The 21026-nt window shown below is 40.4% G+C and overlaps 2 protein-coding genes across 2 annotated transcripts in view; one reads left to right on the plus strand and one right to left on the minus strand.

The window, feature by feature from the left end:
- The window catches only part of LOC141126606 (uncharacterized), a 757790-nt gene that overhangs the window by 218740 nt on the left and 518024 nt on the right, over nucleotides 1-21026 (plus strand).
- Nucleotides 9957-10934, minus strand: LOC141126599 (olfactory receptor 52A1-like). Its single transcript, XM_073612521.1, has one exon. The coding sequence runs from the start codon at nucleotides 10932-10934 to the stop codon at nucleotides 9957-9959; it is 978 nt and encodes a 325-aa protein (XP_073468622.1).

Here is a 21026-nt window from a genome sequence, read left to right on the forward strand (position 1 = left end):
AGAAGAAGAAGAAGATGGAGGAAGAAACCAAAGGAAGATAGAAGATAGAAGAAAGAAGAAGCATTTAAATAAAGGAATTGTCAAAAACTGTCTCTTGTCATTTTTAACATTTTTGACAGTTTTTTTGTGAAATGGTAGGGGTACTTTTGTACCCCCTTACCATTTCACACAGGGGGGAGGGCCGGGATCTGGGGGTCCCCTTGTTAAAGGGGGCTTCCAGATTCCGATAAGCCCCCCGCCCGCAGACCCCCACAACCACCGGGCAAGGGTTGTGGGGATGAGGCCCCACAACCCTTGCCCGGTGGTTGTGGGGCCTCATCCTTAGATGTCTGTTTTACCTAAAATAATCTATTTACTCCAAACAATTCCTATAAAATTACCTCAAATGTTTTTTACATCTTTACGTAAAGCCTGTTCAGAATTCATTTGGGGAGGGACAAGAGCTAGACTGAGCTTTGATAGACTGTCCTTACCCAAACTGGAAGGTGGTTTGGGATTACCGGACATTCGTAAATACTACTGGGCGTGTCAACTAACCAGAATTGTAGATTGGAATGTTCATGATACCACCAAAGCATGGACATCCGTTGAACAGGCCTTTTCAAATTTACCGCTTAACAGTATACCATGGACAAATACTAAACACATTCGGCAACATTGCAAAAAACATCCACTAATTGGTGCCAAGCATTTAACACAACTTGTTGTCAATTTCATATCTCTTCAATTCCTAGCCCACTCACACCGATTAAACATAATCCTGCATTCCCACCTGGGGCCTCATCCTTTTTCTTCAAGCCAAATCCGAACACTTTAGTGGTGCACAGCAATTTCTTTCTTTTTTTTTAATATACACTATAGGATTGTAACAGACCTGGGACACCTTTGGGCACTCCAAAGAGAATAGTAATACAGCACACATGGTGCCCCCTCACCCTCCTATCAGGCCCTGTTCTGAGCCAGATTCCTGTCTGAATAATGTGTCCGGTTTTTAGGTGATATCAAGAGAAGTCAAGTAGGACAGCCACACTACGATATAATGCCTTTATTGATAAAATTTAGTCCATACACCAACACAGGTAAGATGATACCTGACGCGTTTCTCACTGTTAGTGGTGCTTAGTCATAGCTGTAGTGACGTTTGAACAATATTTGTTTGCTAACATTGTACCCAGGCGTCTACGGTGGGATTTACCACCCAATGATGGTTTGACTGACAATGAGTCTAATGTGGAATGGTGTAATTTCTTTGTAGATAAAAGTTTTGATCTCCTCCGTTTGTTGCTTTTGCGTAAGCAAAGGAAACAGAAACAGTTGGATAAGCAGATTAAGGAAATCACTGACCGCATTGAGTGTTCCAAAGACTCTAGTGAATTTATTCAACTGTCAGGAGAACTAAAAACTAAACTCATTAAATGGGATAAAGAAACACGCGACAAAAAGAGAAAAAAATTTCTGCGTGATGTTAAGGATTTTGAAGGGAAAATTATTTTCAAATGGCAATCCCAGGATGCAACACCAGTAAATGGCCCCGATGGGATGGTGGTTAATGTACCAGTAGTAGGAGCAGCTATGCCCCCCCAGGGATACTCTAATCACGAACCACCCAGCTCCACAGGTAAACAATTATGATTACCATCCCCAATACCCAAACAATTATACGTGGCAAACAGTGCCTACTAGGGGAAGAGGTAGGCCCCGAGGAAGAGGTAACTCTACCCATAGAAATGAACCAGTGTATACCTCTAATAACTTTGCCCCCCTACAAAACCTCCAGGAAAATCAGCAATTTGATCAGAATCATTTTTTAGGCCAAGAGAGGACCCCCTGGAGGGGACCTCCACAGACCCCAGTGTGGGTAAGAGACCCGACCGGCTATGCAAGTCCTCAGGACCAAAGGAGAGGTCCCCAGGACTTGCGGAACAACCAAGGCAGCCTAAAAAGAAAACACAAAGAGGGTGCAGGGGGGAAGACGACTCCAAAAGGCCAAGACCCCACTAGGCACGGGGATCTATAATTTAAGTGGTATCCCTCTGACCACTGATGAAACACTAGTGTTGGATCGTGGTCTGAAGTTTGCCCTGATTCGTAACTTAAATAAGTTTCAAGCATATGTCAGCATACATAAATATATTCGCAGTTTAAATATCAAAAAGTACTTTCTTTCCAACCCTGTTCAACGGACCACCCCTCAGGTTGATATCGTCTCTAAACATTCCAACCTTCGGAATCGATCTGTTTTTAATCCTTTCTGTGGTGACAACAAACATTTGGAGGTGTTTAAGAACATGGTCTGTCAAGATCTTGAAAAACTCAGGATTAAGAAGGCTAGGGATTCTCAGGCCATCAAAAGAGGTATATCCTCCCTTGAGCAAAGGAAGGATATTGTAATCCGTCCAGTGGATAAGGGGGGTGGATTGGTGGTGCTCAGTAAAGCTTATTACCAGACTGAGATGGAGAAACTATTGAATGACAGGAACACTTACTTACCTCTGAGAGGAGACCCTATGTTAGCCTTTAAGAATAATCTACATTTACTAGTAGAAAAAGGTAAAAGTAGGGGTATTCTGAATTCTAAGGAGGCGGCGTATTTAGATCCATTTTATTGTCGGACTCCCATTATATATATTTTGCCAAAATTGCATAAAAATGCGGAGTTCCCACCTGGTCGCCCGATCGTAAACGGAATTGATTCTGTTACTTCCAGGCTAGGCCAGTACCTGGATTTCTTCCTTCAACCACTCGTCACTCAAACCAAAGCTTTTCTGCGTGACACTAAACAAGTTTTGCAAATCTTGTCTACTCTCCCATGTACCCCCTCTTGTTTTCTGATTACTGCAGATGTCGGGTCTCTTTATACGATTATTGACCACCAACAGGCCTTAGATTCCGTTAGGTGGGCTTTGACCACCACTGAGCTCTCAAAAGACCATATATCCTTTTTACTGGAAGGTTTAGAATTTTGCTTATTGAGTAATTATTTTTGGTTTAATGGTGACTATTTCCTGCAGGCACGAGGAGTCGCTATGGGGGCTAGGTTTGCTCCCAGTGTGGCCAACCTTTTTATGGCCCACTGGGAGGAAGATATTATTTTTCATGACCCTCCATCGGAATTGCTGTGCTATAGAAGGTACATCGATGATGTAATCATGGTGTGGGAAGGTGATTTAACTAGTCTGCAATGTTTCATGGGAAAGCTGAATGATAACACCAAAAACATTGAGTTGACATGGACTATAGATAAACAACAGATAACATTTCTAGACTTAGAAATATTTAAAGGAGAGGGAGTTTTTCAAACAAGGAATCACTTCAAAGCGACGGATAGGAATGCATACATCCCACTGACTAGTTGTCACCACAAATCGTGGCTCTGTAACATTCCGCGTGGACAATTTATCCGCTTACGTCGCAATTGTACCTCCGATGAAGATTTCCTATCACAGTCCCAAATCTTGGCAACTAGGTTTAAAGAAAAAGGTTACACGCAGACCATGGTTGACTCTGAAATTTCGAGAGTACTATCCACCGACAGGAATTCTATAGTGGCAGATAGGCCGAAACCCCTCTCAAGTGAAGAAGCCACAACTAGTTACCGGATCATACTTGATTATAATATCCAGTATAAAAAACTTGAACAGATTATAGTTAAACACTGGCCTATATTAAAAAGTGACCGTACTTTGGGTCCTGTACTGCCGGAGCGTCCACGGTTCATATATCGTAAAGCTCCTTCTTTGCGTGACCGATTGGCCCCGGGAGTCATTGACCCACCCAAAACTGGAATCAATAAAATGTTTGGTTTTCTTTCGGGTTTTTATGCTTGTGGTAAGTGTGCCACTTGTAGGAAGGCCAGTAAGAATATTAAAAGGCGCAAAGATTTTATTTCAAACAGCACGCAGAAAAAATACTTAATTGAAGGTCTTATTACTTGTTCGTCGGTAGGGGTGGTCTACATGCTGGAGTGCGATTGTGGACTCCAGTATGTGGGCCGCACCTCAAGGGCTTTACACGTTAGGGTCGGCGAACATATCAGTAATATCAAACGGGGGGTTAAAACCCACAGTGTATCCAGCCATTTTCGCCTATGCCATAATAGAGACCCCAAATGTCTCAAATTTTGGGGGATCGAAAAGGTTCCTCGCCACTGGAGAGGGGGTCATTATATCCGACAACTTAGCCGTAGGGAATCCTTTTGGATCTATGAGACCAAGGTCCTATCTTCGGCAGGTATGAACGTGGATTTCGACCTAAATTGTTTTATTTCTAATAGATGAGTTTTTGTTAATTTTTTATTAATTTCTGTATTATTTATTTGTGTACAATTTATTGTATGGAATATGTATGTGTGATCGTATTTGGGTGACACCCGTGGCGTGATTGTCATATTTTTTAACATTTTTTTCAATAATAATTTGCATTTATATATGCGATTTTTAGCGATTTTAGTGCAACTTTATTGTTTATATTTTCCCTATAAGTAAGGGATGTTTAACTAGCCTGATACTTCTCTTTTTTAAGGGTGGTTTCTTTTATTTCAGACATTTCTTTGAGCTGTAATCCCTTCACAGCCTTATAATTATTATACATCTGGGATATAATGGCTTTGTTTTTCACTGCCCTTTCACTTTGTGAGAGGATGTGTGTCTTTATGCAATAGGCGTGGCCGGGGTGACGTGCGGGCTCGCGTCCTCTGGTTGAGTTGATCTTTGCTGTGATTGGAGCATTGGTTACCATGCCACTCTATATCAACTGTGCGGGCTGACGACTGCGTGTCCCGCCCCACGCTGATGAAGTCCCGCCCACAGGACGTAACGCGTACGGGGGCCAGGAGCGCATGACGTCACCCGCGGCTGTCAGTCAACATACGATTACACGCTATTCAGCCGGCACTCGGATCTGAGTGCTGTGTTATGTGAGTGCACCAGTTTGTTTTACTTCATTTAATAAAGTTTAGAAACGGAGAGCACTATATTATCTTTGCTTCATTTCATATGCCATCTGATGAGAGAGAGAGCAGCTTATGTGGAGTTATTACCGCCCGGCTCTCAGCTTACCTACTTGGTTTACATGCTGTGTGACCTGTTTCAGGTCGAAGATTGCAGGTGAGGGGCCATCCATCTATGGTGAAGGGATCTCTTGGTCACCCCCGATCCTACCCTAGGCGTTCTGACTTTTCACTGGGGATCTCATCTCATCTTTTATTTTAGTTTATATTTTATGGACAATTTATTTGCGCAGCACTTTTATTACATATAGCTGTAGGACTACTGACCCACAATCTATCTTTTTTACACATAAACTATTGGTCACCTGACCAATTGTGTCTAATCTAGATTACGGTTAGGTGTAATCCTCAAAAACGTGAAACGGAGGAGTGAGCGTGGAGGGGATCAGACTACACAAAATGTAAGTGGATTGACCCATGCAAGGGAGAAATTAGTAAATAAGTAGTAAATGAAGAGTTCAAAATACTTCGTGGCCCCAGGGTCCAATAAATAAGCTGCAACAGATCGCCCCCCCCTGCACTCCATAATGCATGTAAGGTGCAAGGTACTTTTACATCAATGTGTGACACACTATGCCGATGTATCTACCAAACACCCATTAAAACATTTAGTCAAATTGGAACATTGTACAAAAAATCATAAATGTATCCTTAAAAATATGTGAAAATCTAAAAGTGTATGTGTGTGTAGACACAAATACGTGTATGTAATTGACCACCACCAGGAGGTGTCAGAACAAGACATCTCTCCCCGGTTATGCGATGAAAAACACACACGTATATGCATACACACATATGGAAGGACCCTTACATATCATGGGAAGGACTATATATAGGAGCACAACTAACTTTATTAATATTAGATTGAATTGAAACACATTTGTCTAGAACAATGTAAATGCAATTACAGGCCATATTGTCTCTCAATTTAACTCTGGATATTAATTGGTGTCATAAATATTAGTAGTGTAATCCTAAAATATATATATATATATATATATATATATATATATATATATTCAGTATAATCCTGATATAGTGCGATAGCAAGAAGGCAGATATAAAGTTGCCCACTATTAAAAGACCTTTCAAAGCAGAGAGGTGAGATATAAATAGTAGTCCTCTACGATCATCTCCATGACATTGAAAAATATTCACTTGACCAATGTCACCAGACATTGGATCGATGTGCATGATAAGAATGTTTCATGTTTAACCATACAGGGGTCAGTAGTCCTACAGCTATAACTAAGCGCCACTAACGGTGCGAAATGCGTCAGTTATCATCTGTACTTGTGCCTCTGTTGGTGTATGGACTAAGTTTTATCAACAAAGGCATTATATCGGAGTGTGGCTGTCCCACTTGATTTCTCTTGTTATCTTCTTTGCTGAGCCAGCACCCTCCATCTCCTGAAACACAAGGATGGTGTGAACACAGGGCTATCACCTGGATTGGTAATCCTTTTGAACTCCGGGTTTCAGGTGATCCGAAACCCAGACACGTGAATCAAATCCCGGACTGTCCAGGTGAATCCCAGACAGGTGGCAACCCTACTGTGAATTCCTGATGTATGACAGCTGGTTCTCAGTGTGCACATGGAGTGTGCAGTGAAACTGGTCCTGCAACCTCCTGGGATGAGTAACATGTCCCAGGAGGATTCGACCAGCGTGAGGGGGTTAAAACAAGCTATGTCTGGCAAGAGTTGAGGAAGAGGCAAGAGCTGAAGCTGAGCTGTTTAAAAAGGTAACAGCCCTTCAAAAAAACCGCACCTCAGATGTGTTCGGGGCAGTGGTGGGAAGGAGGATCAGTGATACTTTCACTTTTGAAACAAGAAGAAAAATTGCTGTCATATCAAAGATTGTAGCTAAGCACTTTTGGTAGGCTGCATTTTGAACAGGAGGGACAACAGTCAGCTTTTAGTAAAAACAAAAATCAACTTCAGAGTGTATTTACAGGATATTTTACTGACTCCTTGCAGAGTATGTAAAAACTTTAACAAGACTGCAGACTGTGTTTAATGATAAAAACCCAGTTGGCGTACATTATTTCAGAGAGATGATGGGCACACATGTACTTGTTTGAGCAATAAACTGAAAAAGGAGATAAGGAACATGATTTATCCTACAGAAAACACTTCCACAGGAGCAGATGTGGAAACATTAGGTGTGACGCCTTGACAGTGCTGGAGCACCATAAGACAACCCAGACTTTGAAGCTCAATGCAAGAATGACCCTGCAGAAAAAACACTGCACAGATCTGGCGGCTGAGGATACATGTGGTACCTTGAATGTGCTGGAATTCTGGACTAGGGCAATAAAGGCAGTATAAGGTTGCAGAATTACAGCAGTAATAAGAGATGGTTATGGGGGAAGGTCAGTATTGATAGAAGAAGCTGGAAATGGTGGCAGGATTTGGCTATTGTGACAGGAGAGGGCAATGCTGTATGGTATATTAGTGCTTTGGGGGCAAATTAAAAGAAAAAAATATTTTGCGAGCCAGTCAACTGTGTTGGGGACCAGTGCATTCTTTTTTCTCTCACAAAACCACCTGATGGAATTAAGGACCAATCCTATTTATTTTGTTCATAAACGATCTGGAGGATGGGATAAACAGTTCAATCTCTGTATTTGCAGATGATACTAAGCTAAGCAGGGCAATAACTTCTCCGCAGGACGTGGAAACCTTGCAAAAAGACCTGAACAAATTAATGGGGTGGGCAACTACATGGCAAATGAGGTTCAATGTAGAAAAATGTAAAATAATGCATTTGGGTGTCAAAAATTTGAATGCAATCTATACCTATCATCCTAGTAGATGATAGGCTCAGCAATGGCAGGCAATGCCAAGCTGCTGCTAACAAAGCAAACAGAATATTGGCATTAAAAGGGGGATCAACTCCAGAGATAAAATGATAATTCTCCCGCTCTACAAGACTCTAGTCCGGCCGCACCTGGAGTATGCTGTCCAGTTCTGGGCACCAGTCCTCAGGAAGGATGTACTGGAAATGGAGCGAGTACAAAGAAGGGCAACAAAGCTAATAAAGGGTCTGGAGGATCTTAGTTATGAGGAAAGTTGCGAGCACTGAACTTATTCTCTCTGGAGAAGAGACTCTTGAGAGGGGATATGATTTCAATTTACAAATACCGGACTGGTGACCCCACAATAGGGATAAAACTTTTTCGCAGAAGAGAGTTTAATAAGACTCGTGGCCACTCATTAAAATTAGAAGAAAAGAGGTTTAACCTTAAACTACGTAGAGGGTTCTTTACTGTAAGAGCGGCAAGGATGTGGAATTCCCTTCCACAGGCGGTGGTCTCAGCGGGGAACATTGATAGCTTCAAGAAACTATTAGATAAGCACCTGAATGACCACAACATACAGGGATATACAATGCAATACTGACACATAATCACACACATAGGTTGGACTTGATGGACTTGTGTCTTTTTTCAACCTCACCTACTATGTAACTATGTAACTATGTAACTAATTGTGTTGTCCCCCTTATACATTGTAAAGCGCTGCGTAAACTGTTGGCACTATATAAATCTCATATAATAAATCTTGTATAATAATTTGCCCAGTATGCTTATTAAAGATATAGAACATACTTGGTCATGTGGATCCTGCTGCTAAATGCATGATCCAGAAACATGGGTCCATTAACTTCCACATGTAGGTGGAGAGCAGGGGCAGCTTTGTGGAGAAACAAATGGTGGTTGGACATCTGTCCATGTGGTGCACTGGCCCAAAAGTAGTGGAAAAGGACAGACTCCAACATCTGGAGCAACAGCAGCTGTAATGCCAACACATTTGCCAAGCTGGCATTGGGCAATGAGGGCAATTGGGTAAATATTCTTTCTTCTGCTCCACCATCTGGGGAATATACACTATCCTGGACAAAGATGTGCTGGAGATATGCTTTTCAACCCTCTTCCCCACTTCAAATGCTGTAAGGTAGGCCTATTAAATCCCTATCAGACTTCCATTATTGCTTGAGGCCACAGAGGTTGCAGTGGAAGCAGATGGAGTTTCATATAGAGTAGGAGGAGACGGAGAGGGAGGAGTGAGAAGGAGGAAGACTGGGGGCCTTTTGTTGCCAAACCAATATTCATTTGCTGCTACTACTGAGCTTAGTGGTGAACAGCCATATGTCTCCTTAAGCATTTGTTACCCAAATACTGGAAGATTTGCCATTCTTGATACACTGCAAGCAGATAACTCAAACCAGTATGAGACTGGTAAGCTTTGTGGAGAGGACCTGGCTTTTCTGAAGGTCTGCATGAGTGGAGTGGTGCCATCTATTGTTCCCTTCCTATATATTCCCGGAACTCCTTTCTTCAAACATCAGATACAAATAATTCCTGAGAATTCTTCTGCATAAAGGAGAAGTATGATGAAAAAAATAACCCAACATACTTACGTCCATCGGTGTGATGCTTGCAGCTGTCCCATGTTAGTTCTAAGACTGAGAACTGAGTGATCACATGACCTCTGATCACACAGTTCCTGGTCTGTTCCTCCAGTGCTCACTGAATTGCTGGGTTGTGGAGGGGGCAGGTGCATCTGGCTCTGACTCTCAGCCACACAGTGAGAGGTGGAGTCAGCTGTCAATCAGGCAGCCAGGTAGATCTGGCCATACTTCTCTTTTAAGTTCCCCCTATGTTGTGCACACCCTTGCTTCTGTTACCCCATGGCAAAACAGAAATGGGACTGTTTAATTATGAAGGATTTATATAGCTCACATATACCACAGTGCTGCACAAAAAACATGTCTCGAACATGTCTCACAGTATAATAAATTACCATTTGCACTCTAATATCTCTCCACAGTCACACGTACTTGGAGTAAATTTTAGGTGAACTTATCAGACCTCTTCAAATATTTGTTTATTTTGTGAATCTGAAGAATTCAGGATGAACATACATCAGCTTTACAGATTCAGTCACTTTACATGAAGACTTTGATATGTAGATAAAGCTTTCCAGACTTGCTCCCGGATCAGTTTGGTCTTCACACCATAAATAATTGGATTTAGCATGGGAGGAACGAGAGTGTACGTATCGGCTAGAATTATGTGAACATAAGGTGGAATCCTTTGACCTCCATACCGGTGGGACAGGAAAGTGAAGATGGCCAGACCATAAAAACTTAGAAAGATGCACATATGAGGTATGCAGGTGTTAAAGGTCTTCAGTCGGGCGTCTTTGGATGGAAGACTGAAGACGGCGTGAAAGATGGCGCAGTAGGATACCAGGATAAACAGCAGGTCTGTTCCTGAGATTGTGAATGCCAAAGCTAACCCCAGAGCGCTGTTTATCCTGATGTCGGCAGCAGCAAGTTTCACAATCGCCATGTGCTCACAGTATGAATGGGGCACAATGTTGGTTCTAAATGCTGGAAATCTCTGTATCAAAATTATGCAGGGAGAAAACAAAGTGACCGCTCTGAGCAGTAAGAAGATGACCAGTTTAACAATGATGGAATTGGTCATTATGGACCCATAGCTGAGCGGTTGGCAGATAGCAATATAACGGTCAAATGCCATACCAAGCAAAAGTCCCGACTCCAAGCTGGTGAAGGAATGGAGGAAGAACATCTGGAGGAGACATGACTCAAAACGAATGTGCCTCTGCTGGAACCAGCAGACAGACAGCATTTTTGGGGCAATGCTTGTAGACAAAAGGGCATCACTGGAGGCCAACAGAGAAAGAAAAATAAACATAGGCTTGTGGAGGACAGAACACACTGAGATGACAGCTAGGAGCATCATATTTCCCAACAATGCCAGAACATAACATAAGCAAACAACGAGACCTACCCAGTTATAAACTCCTTCTAATCCGGGAATCCCAACCAGGATGAATGAGGTGGGATAGAACGTGCCATTGACTTTGATGTCATTCATTTCACCATTGATCATCTTCTACACCCAATTCCACAGTTCTCTGTGGAGGATTAATATACTATAAGGTCACCTAAGTTACCTAATGGGATAGAAGACATATAATTATGACTGGAGTATGAATACAAATGAATAGTATGTATTTATTTAAATAGGAGAACATTACTTGGTCTGTAAATACAGTAATTGATAAATTAAAAAAAAAACAACAACTTTTACCTGACTAGGAACACGTTGACGTCTGACTAGGAACACGTTATATTAGACACAATAAGCATGCTGTATTGGATGCGGTCATATACTGTATATATGATCACGGATGGTTTTCCTAGCCTATGAATCCATTTGTGAACAAGCTGAGCTTGGACATCCAGGGTTACACCGAGATGTGCCAATATTTCTACTATATTCGTGAGGATAGCCCCTTGGATCTGCAGGTTCCATGTCATAGTAGGCCTTTTGGGTTTTTCCAGATAATAATGTTACCAACATTCTGGGTTACTATTCTTTAGCCAACTTTCTCTTTCGACGGTTGTTAAGAAGTGGTCAAAAAAACCTCAGGGTCATCACCTTAACAATAGACTACTTACTCAGAAAGCCAACAGGGTTGATTTACTAAAACTGGAGAGTGTAAAATCGGGTGCAGCTCTGCATAGAAACCAATCAGCTTCCAGGTTTTATTGTCAAAGCGTGATTGAAAAAGCAGAAGTTAGAAGCTGATTGGCTACTGTTCACAGCTGCACCAGATTTGCACCAAATGTATTGCTCCAACCATACACATTATAGGCTAGCTGTCTCTGTAGAAGCTGCTGCATTGTAACCTGAATTTGTCAATGAAATCTTGGCTCTGCTGCAACAACAATTCCCCCCGTGGGGCCCTTGGCTTATTTCTGGGCCCTCTGTTGTGCTGCTAGGCTCTGTTGCACCTGCTTCTACACCCTCTGCCAATTATTATTTGTTACAAGGCTTGTTATAATAGTTCATTTTGGTCAGAATTTTTCTGCTATTGAGGTGCGTTTGAAAATGAGCTGTCTCAGCAACTCTTCCATCCCGGGGTTCTGACAAAAGGAAGCAACCTGGCAGAATGTGCAACCCGCGTCACTACCTGTGACGTGGAATCAGCTGTATCGCCAAACCATGCACACTGCACATGCGCAACGCATCATAAATGCCTGACGTCGGTGCACAGAGTAATTTGCCTGACAAAATGCTTGACGGACGACTGCGCATGTGCAGAAATCTACTACTTACGAAATTTACGTTGCTAAGCCCATCTTGGTACACCTTACACTCAACCTCATCACATCTACAGTAAAAAGGCAAGGCAGCGGACATCTTGCTACACTAAACCCCGTTTTGAATTAGCGAACTAATTTCGAGTGAGCTTATGTACATAAATACAGTATATTTAAATCTACAAGGTGGTGTTCTGACGAAATGAGCAACCTGCACAGTTACTTTGTTTGTTTGGTATTCTTAGCAACATAAATTTCATAAGTGTTAGTTGATTTCTTCCGTGCGTAGTCGGTCGAGCATTTTGTCAGGCTCTCCCCGCGGTGTTGGCGCTGTGGTTGTAGGAGAAGCTGTGTGTTGTACATAGAGCATCCGTCACCTGTTCAGCCTGAGCCATCCGCTGGGAAGACAACATACTGCTCGGTGTTATGGGACACAGCTAGTTATGAGTGTGCGGCCAGTGCTGTGCGTGCAGAGTATGAGACCACCCCACAGCCTGTAATCTCTTCATTGTGTGCCTGCAACATCCCTCTCACACTGCTGATCCCTCATAGGGAGAGTTACTGAAACACATCGGAGTTCCACGGCATCAGGGTGTTTGGAGACCAATCCTTATCCACACCTGTCCAGACGTACTTTCCATACAAGTAAAGGCCTTGGCTGGGCTATAGCCGTTGGCTGGGTTTTGCTTGCCATCTGGTAAGCAGGTTTTTTATAAGGTGGTGGCACTTTGTGGATCAGTTTCACTTGGGTGTTTATTTGGAATCGTCTGAACTGTCACTCATTCATATCTTGCTATCTACAAGCTATTGTTGGATTGAACCTTCACAAAGCGCAGATTCTCTCTTTTTTATTCTCTCTTTTAAATTCCTCTGTGCAACAAGAAAAGGAGGAGGGCGCACCAACCTAGTGCATTATCACTGGTAAAGCTTTATTAAAGTATAAAAACAGGCGAGCATTCATAAAAGGCTTTGACAAAGGAGCAGGTACGCTGTTCTGAAGATCGACACGCCAGGATATAATGTCGGGAGGGTCAAACCGATAGGAATGGCTGATGCATTTCGGGGGAGTACCCCTTTCAACAGAGCCTAAGCGAGCAATAGGCTCTGAGGAAAGGGGTACTGCCCCGAAATGCATCAGACATCAGCCATTCCTATCGGTTTGATCTTCTCGACATTAGGTCCTGGCGTGTTGATCTTCAGAACAGCGTACCTGCTCCTTTGTCAAAGCCTTTTATGAATGCTCACTTGTGAGTATACATCTTGCTGTTTTTATGCTTTAATAAAGCTTTACCAGTGGTAATGCACTAGGTCGGTTCACCCTCCTTCTTTTCTTGTTTCCCTTTAGTCCATGAATACCCAATGTTCTGAGGAGGGCTGCAAGACGGCAGGCATTACTTCGTAAAGTTGGTCACACCACATACTAAGTCCCTGGACACCTGAGCGCAGGAGGAAATTTGTCTGTGCACCAACGTCAGCCACTGAATGTATTAATGACGCTTTGCACATGCGCAGTGAGCCCGGTTTGGTGATACAGCTGATTTCACGTCACAGGAAGTGACGCGGGTTTCACATTCTGCCAGGTTGCTCATTTTGGCAGAACACCGGCCCTAATAACACAGATGTGCATTGCCCTCAAAATGAGTGAAATGTTTGACTCCTAAGATATGTTGGTTATCGGTGAAGCACATATACAATATATTTACACAGAACTATATACAGTATATACAATATACAGGAGCAGGAGGCAGAAAAATACAAAAATCCAAACAAGAAAATAAAACCTTACCACTCGGTGTCTTACCAACGTACATGATCCCCAACACAAATTGAGCAATCTACTGCTGATCCAGGCCCCTAATTCCCTGCATGTAAAGTTACCACCAAACCAGAAGTCCCACCAAACAGTAGCCATCCTTCACCACTCAGGTCTTTGTCCTTCACCACTCAGGTATTGTCCTTCACCACTCAGGTCTTTGTCCTTCACCATTCAGGTCTTTGTCCTTCACCACTCAGGTATTGTCCTTCACCACTCAGGTATTGTCCTTCACCACTCAGGTATTGCCCTTCACCACTCAGGTATTGTCCTTCACCACTCAGGTCTTTGTCCTTCACCACTCAGGTATTGTCCTTCACCACTCAGCTCTTTGTCCTTTACCACTCAGGTCTTTGTCCTTCACCACTCAGGTCTTTGTCTGTCACCACTGAGGTCTTTGTCTGTCACCACTCAGGTCTTTGTCTGTCACCACTCAGGTCTTTGTCTTTCACCACTCAGGTCTTTGTCCTTAATTACCCCGGGATCTTTGTCTTTTACCACTCACGTATTTGTCCTCCACTCAGGTAGTTGTCTTTCACCACTCAGGTATTTCAGTGCTCCCCAGTCTGAGATACACAGAATCTGGATCTAGGGCTGAGCACAACTCCTGAGCATGCTGGGAGTTTATATAGACCTCAATACCAGAGAACCTGCTTCAGTTGGCCCAATTTCCCTCAATTTTTCATCCAGGACACAACCAGAGGTTTTTATTGGCCCGCTGTTACAACAGATAAAGCCTGTTGTTACTTCTGTTTCCTCTCTGTTGCATTTAGCTGTAGATCACAGGGAAAAACTTCAACAATCTGCATATGATGTCAGTTAAAGCAAACTGACAAGTTATAAAAAGTAATAACTGTGTTCCTCTTTTACCCATTATTAAAGAGGAACTGCAGTCTGCTCACATCATTTGTAATAAAAACATCTTTGCCATTCTGAAGCTTCCCTCCAAACCACTTTGCATATTATTTTATATATATTGTGATTCTTTACTTGTCAAATATATATATATTTCCAAATAGCTGGAAAGTTGAAAAATGGCTGAAGGTTCGCTTTAACCTTTAGCTTAACCTAATCCGCACTAATTACCTTCCTATTACCTTTCTCTGTTTAATCATTTTTTTCAGATTTTTATATTTTTATTTCTGTTTTTCTAACCATTATTTATTTATTTTTGGTTCATAAAGTATTACAATTTGTGTTTCTTTTTTTAATGCTGCATTAAACAAAATCACAGAATTGGAAAAAGGAAAGAAAATGCTCTTTTAATGTAATGTGAAATAGGCTAAAATTATAGAATAAAATTCATACTTTGTATCTTCAGTAACTGTTTAACCAAATGCCGACCGGCCACAGTATATATCCTGCAGCTTGGCAGTACATGCGGGCACAACAACGTACGTGTACATCATGTGACTGCTCCGGGGTTAGGAGTGCTATCCCCCTCCCCCCACAGCAGATTGCAGATCACATGATCACAATGTCAACAAAGCAGTTATGAATGAATTTATTCCAATGCTGTGATTGGCCCACAGCTATCACCTGGACAAATCACAGAACCCTGTACCATGTGATTAGCTGTAGCCAATCACAGATCACTAGTGATCACAGCTGTCATAAATGTAACCCATTCATGACAGTTAGAAAAAAATGATTATTATCTTTGTAACATCCTGTCACCAGTCAGTGTCTCTGATCACCGCCACACCAATCATATGATGAGGCTGCACTGCACTGGTGACAGGATGTAAAAAAAATATATATGAAAAACAATGTATTCAATTTCTTAATTTTCAAAAAAATGTATCAAAAATGACAACTTCAAAAAACCTCAGACTGTCTACTTTCCAAAAAAGGGGTCATTTGGGGGTATTTGTGCTGTCCTGACAATTTAGGGACCCCCAAGAAATGAGATAGGTGACCAAATACATCAGAATTGGTAAATTTTCAAATACCGTATTTATTGGCGTATAACACGCACTTTTTCACCATTAAAATTGGGTGCAAATACCGTGTTATACATCAATACTTCAATTTTAGCTGCCCCGGAGGGGACAGGAAGGGGGGCGGGACGAGCGCCATCAGATTACATACAGTGAGAATCTCCTCTTTACTTGGCGGCCTCTGTAATAGGAAGTCCTGTCTCCTGGGCCGCCATTGGACCACTGTTCTGTCTATCATAGGAGATTCTCAGTGTATGTAATCTGTCGGCGCTCGTCCCGCCCCCTCCCTGTCCCCTCTAGGCTGCAGATGGGCATCGATCAGTCTGCTGAGGCTGCTGCATTGATGGCAATGGTGAGGCTGCATTGATGGCAATAGTGAGGCTGCATTGATGGCAATAGTGAGGCTGCTGCATTGAAGGCAATGGTGAGGCTGCTGCATTGAAGGCAATGGTGAGGCTGCTGCATTGATGCCAATGGTGAGGCTGCTGCATTGAAGGCACTGGTGAGGCTGCAGATGGGCACTGACCCTTATTTTGCTTTAAAGTTCCTTATTTAAAATTTAATTTTTTTTTCCTGAAACTTCCCTCTTAAAATGAATGTGTGTGTTATACACTGATAAATACGGTAAATACCCCAGAGTTTGTAGATGCTATAACAAACCAATCACTATACACATATTGGGATTTTTTTTTTACCAAAGGCAAGGTAGAAGAATACATTTTGGCCTAAATTAATGGCAAAATTTTATTTAATTGAAAATATTTTATGACAGAAAGTAGATTTGTTTCTAAGTTGTTTTTTTTTTCAAATGTTTTTGTCTTTTTTTCCTTTATATCACAAAAAATAAATACCCCAGTGATGATCAAATACCACCAAAATAAGTCTATATTTGTGTGAAAAAAACGATATCAATGTAATTTTGTGTACAGTGTTGTATGACTACCAGTTAAAATAGCTTAGTGCTGAATAGGAAAAAAATATCCTGGTCAAGAAGGGTTAAAACCTTCCAGAGCTTAAGCAGTAAAGTAAAAAAAAAGTCAGTTTTTCCTATTTTTTCCTAATTAGTTTTGTTTGTTTGTAAATATTGAAAAAAAAAACTAAATCTTAGAAACATAGAAACAAATCTGTCATAAAATTGTTTCAATAAATAAAAATGTTGCCATAAATTTAGGCCAAAATGTATTCTGCTACCTGCCTTTGGTAAAAAAAAATCCCAGTATGTGAATAGTGATTGGTTTGTGTGAAAGTTATAGTGTCTACAAACTCTGGGATATTTACCGTATTTATCGGCGTATAACACGCACATTCATTTTAAGAGGGAAGTTTCAGGAAAAAAAAAACTTAAATTTCAAATAAGGAACTTTAGAGCAAAATAAGGGTCAGTGCCCATCTGCAGCCTCACCAATTTGTTTTTTCTCTATGGATTACTTAAAAAAAATGTAATCATTTTTTCAAGACAATAAATCTTAATAGAAGCCTTGATTGTCCCAAAATAAATAATTTAATGTGTTCCTGTTTAACTTTTTCTTAACCTTTACATTACCTTAATCAACCCTAATTAACTCCTTATTACCCTTCCCTGCTTTGTTTCTGCTTTGTTTATTTCTGTTTTACAACCTAATAATATTTAAACCTTTTCATTTGAATTTGTTTTTTTTTTATTATTTTTGTATTAAAAAAAACACAACATTGAAAAAAATGCCTTTATGTTTTTTTTTGTGTAAGAGAGAAATATCTTTGTAGTGTCATGTTAAGTAGGACCACCTTCAGAATAACATTTATACTTTTTATCAATAGTAACAATTATTTTTTAGACTAACACAAAAGTAGTTTTTTTTAACTTAAGTTACTTTTTTTGCCTATGGATTGCTTAAAAAAAAAATAATTAAAAAAAAAGACAATATAAGTAAATGAAAGCCTTGTTTAATAATATTTTAAAATGAAGACATTAGAATAATGAAATGATAAGAAGGGATTGTAACATAAGTGGAGATCACACCGGAGTCACACACAATCTAACAGTTTGTATCAGATCATTCATAAAAACATCTTCTCTTATTGTATTACCGGATTTTATGTCCTGAGGTCCTTCAATACGTACAATAAAGACACTCCATGGAATTCTCTCTTTTATCCTTCCAATATAACAAATGATCAGATCTTATCTCTCCCGTCCAGTGTTCTCTCTTCATACAGAGCTGCAGTTGTCTTATATTAATACCGACTGAGAATTATCACCGGTCTGCTTTCCCGAGGACGGCCGCCGTCTACAAAACCCAACGGACCGCCACCTCCCCCGACATCATTATAATTGGATCGTCTGAGATTTGTGTGTTGGAAATAAACATCAGAAATAGAAATACCAACAAAACAGAAATTAAAAATTATATTCACATAATTTTCATGGTTGGTATTGGGAACTTTCTGTATTTGGCAAAACATCACAAAAGCTAGACATGTGTGGTTCGTATCGTTCCAAATCAAAATTCGGACAAATTTTGTGTTATTTTGAAATTCAGCTGTATCCCAATTTCCAAATTACAATGGTAAGAAATGTAAACAAATCCCAAAACAACGAAGTTGAATTCAAATAGTTTTAGAATCAAGTTCGATTAGTTTTTGAATCAAATTTGAATAGTTTTCAAATCGAATTTGAATTTCAGAAGAAAATAAAATTAGAATAGAAAATAAAGGAATATAAAAGAAAACAATATAAAAGAATAGAAAATAATAGAATAGAATAAAATGGAGTAAAACAGAATAGGAAATAAAAGAATAGCAAAACATTTTATAGACAATAAAGGGATAGAATAGATAATAATATAATAGAAACAAAATAGAATATAAAAGAGTAAAACAGAACAAAATAAAATAGAAACTAAAAGAACAGAATAAAAAATGATAAAAAAATAAACGCATCGGATAGAATAAAAAAAAAGAATAGAATAAAATAAAATAGAAAGACCATCTTCTGAAATTCTAATTTCAAAAAGAATAAATTTGAATTCAAATAGAATAGAAAAGAATAGAATAGAACAAAAAGAATAGAATGGAAAAGAATAGAAAAGAATAGAAAAGAAAAAAAACTTCTTCCGAAATGTGAATTTCGAATAGACTAAATTTGATTTTGTATAAAATAGAAAAGAATAGATTAAAATAGAAAATTTTGAATAGAAATTTCAGATTTGGAATAGAATAAATTTGAATTCAAATAGAATAAATTTGAATTTGAATAGAATAGAAAATGAAATAAGAGAAAAGAATATAATAGAAAAAACAATAGGATAGAAACAATATAACCCTCTTCTGAAATTGAGAATAGAAAAGAATAGAATAGAAAATACAAGAATAGAGTAGAAAATAGAAAAAATTGAAAAAACAATAGAATAGAATGAAATAGAAAGAATAAAACCATCTTCCAAAACTTGAATTAGAATATAATAGAATACATTTGATTTTGAATGGAATTTGAATCAAATTTGAATCGATTTAACCGAATTTGAAAAATTTCAATCAATTCAAATTCAAATAAATAAATTCCAAACGAGAATTAAATGAATTTCACTAAACAAATTTATGTAAATACCGACTCAAAACGAAACAAAACAAAATGAATTTTTTCATTCTGCACATGTCTAACAGGAGCCGTGTGTGAAATAGTCAAAAGTCTGTGTCTCCATTCCATCACACCCACAGTATATGGGCTTGTTGGATATCACATTCCAAAACCATGGCCATTTATTTGGACTGGAGTCGCCCCCACCTCCCCTGCCCCATCAGGGCCATCATTTATATAGAGTTGCCCCTCTTTCTTCATAGCCATTAGTATGCAGTTTCCCCCAAACATGGCCATAAATAAAAAAGTAACCCCCTCCTTTCCCTAAAGCCATTATAAGGAGTAACCGCCCTTCCCCCATGGCCATTTCTATGGAGTTGCCCACCCCTCCTCCTTGGCCATTAATATTGAATTTCCCCCTACCATAACCATTAATGTGAAGTTGCCCCATATGTGCCTATATTTTGGAGGGTGTCTGTGGGAATTTGGCCCCATTGGTGAGGTCAGGTACTGATTTTGGATGAGAAGACCTGGCTCACTATTGGAGTTCCAATTCCTCACAATTGGTGTTCAGTAGAGTTGAGGTCAGAGCTCTGTGTAGTTCATCCACACAAAACAGGTCTCACCATTTCTTTATGGATCTAAAAATCTCATTCAAAAAACCATGGCCATTATTATGGAGTTTCCCCATGACCTTAATATGAAGTTGACCCTCTTTGTGGCTATACAGCCTATACTTTTCTGGGAAGACTTTCCACAGGATCTTGAAGGGTGTTTGTGGGCATTTATGTGATTTGTGAGGTCAGGTACTATTATTGAATGCGAAGACCTGGCTTTGGTCCCAATTCATCTCAATAGTGTTCAGTAGGGTTGAGGTCAGGGCTCTGTGCAGGACACTTGAGTTCCTCCACACCAAACTAGTCACACCATGTCTTTATGGAGCTGGCTTTCTACACAGGGGCAGGGTCATGGTGGAATAGAAAAGGGTCTTCACTAAACTGTTACTGTTCAAGGCTGGAAGAACAAAATTATCTACAACGTCTTTTGAATGGCCTAGTATTAGCAGAACCCTTCACTAGTAGGGACAAGCTGAACACACCTGGGTTTGGTTCCCAGAGGTTTGGCTGAACGTATCAAAAGTTTAGATGCCAAATCTAAACCCCATTGAAGTTAATGGCAGATAAATTTGTCAAATCAAATTTCTCATTCTTTAGGGCTATTAGCCAAGGGATTAGTAAAAAAGTGTATGCAGAGAGCAGTGATTTTAATAATACTGTAAAATACACCAATCACGTCACGGGGAATGCCACAGGGAAGTCCCCGTCAAGTCCCCGTGCGTCAGAGGGGGCGGGGTCACCGGGTGGCCCCGCCCTCCTTTATTTAAGAACCGTCAGAAGAGGAGAAGCGTCACACAGCGGGAGCCTCCCTCCATGCCATCATGGATGCGGAACGGCCCAGAGAAGAAGATGAAGAAAAGAAGACGCCGCGGAGGAGATGCCGGACGAGAACACCGGAGGAAGAACCAGGAGAACCAGAAGAACCAGAAGAAGAAGAAGATGGAGGAAG

The sequence above is a fragment of the Aquarana catesbeiana genome, linkage group LG02 (assembly GCF_042186555.1).
Source record: "Aquarana catesbeiana isolate 2022-GZ linkage group LG02, ASM4218655v1, whole genome shotgun sequence".
Classification (NCBI taxonomy): domain Eukaryota; kingdom Metazoa; phylum Chordata; class Amphibia; order Anura; family Ranidae; genus Aquarana; species Aquarana catesbeiana.

Excerpts from the sequence above, each read along its gene's own strand:
- LOC141126599 (XM_073612521.1), bottom strand. The coding sequence starts at position 10,934 with ATGATCAATGGTGAAATGAATGACATCAAAGTCAATGGCACGTTCTAT.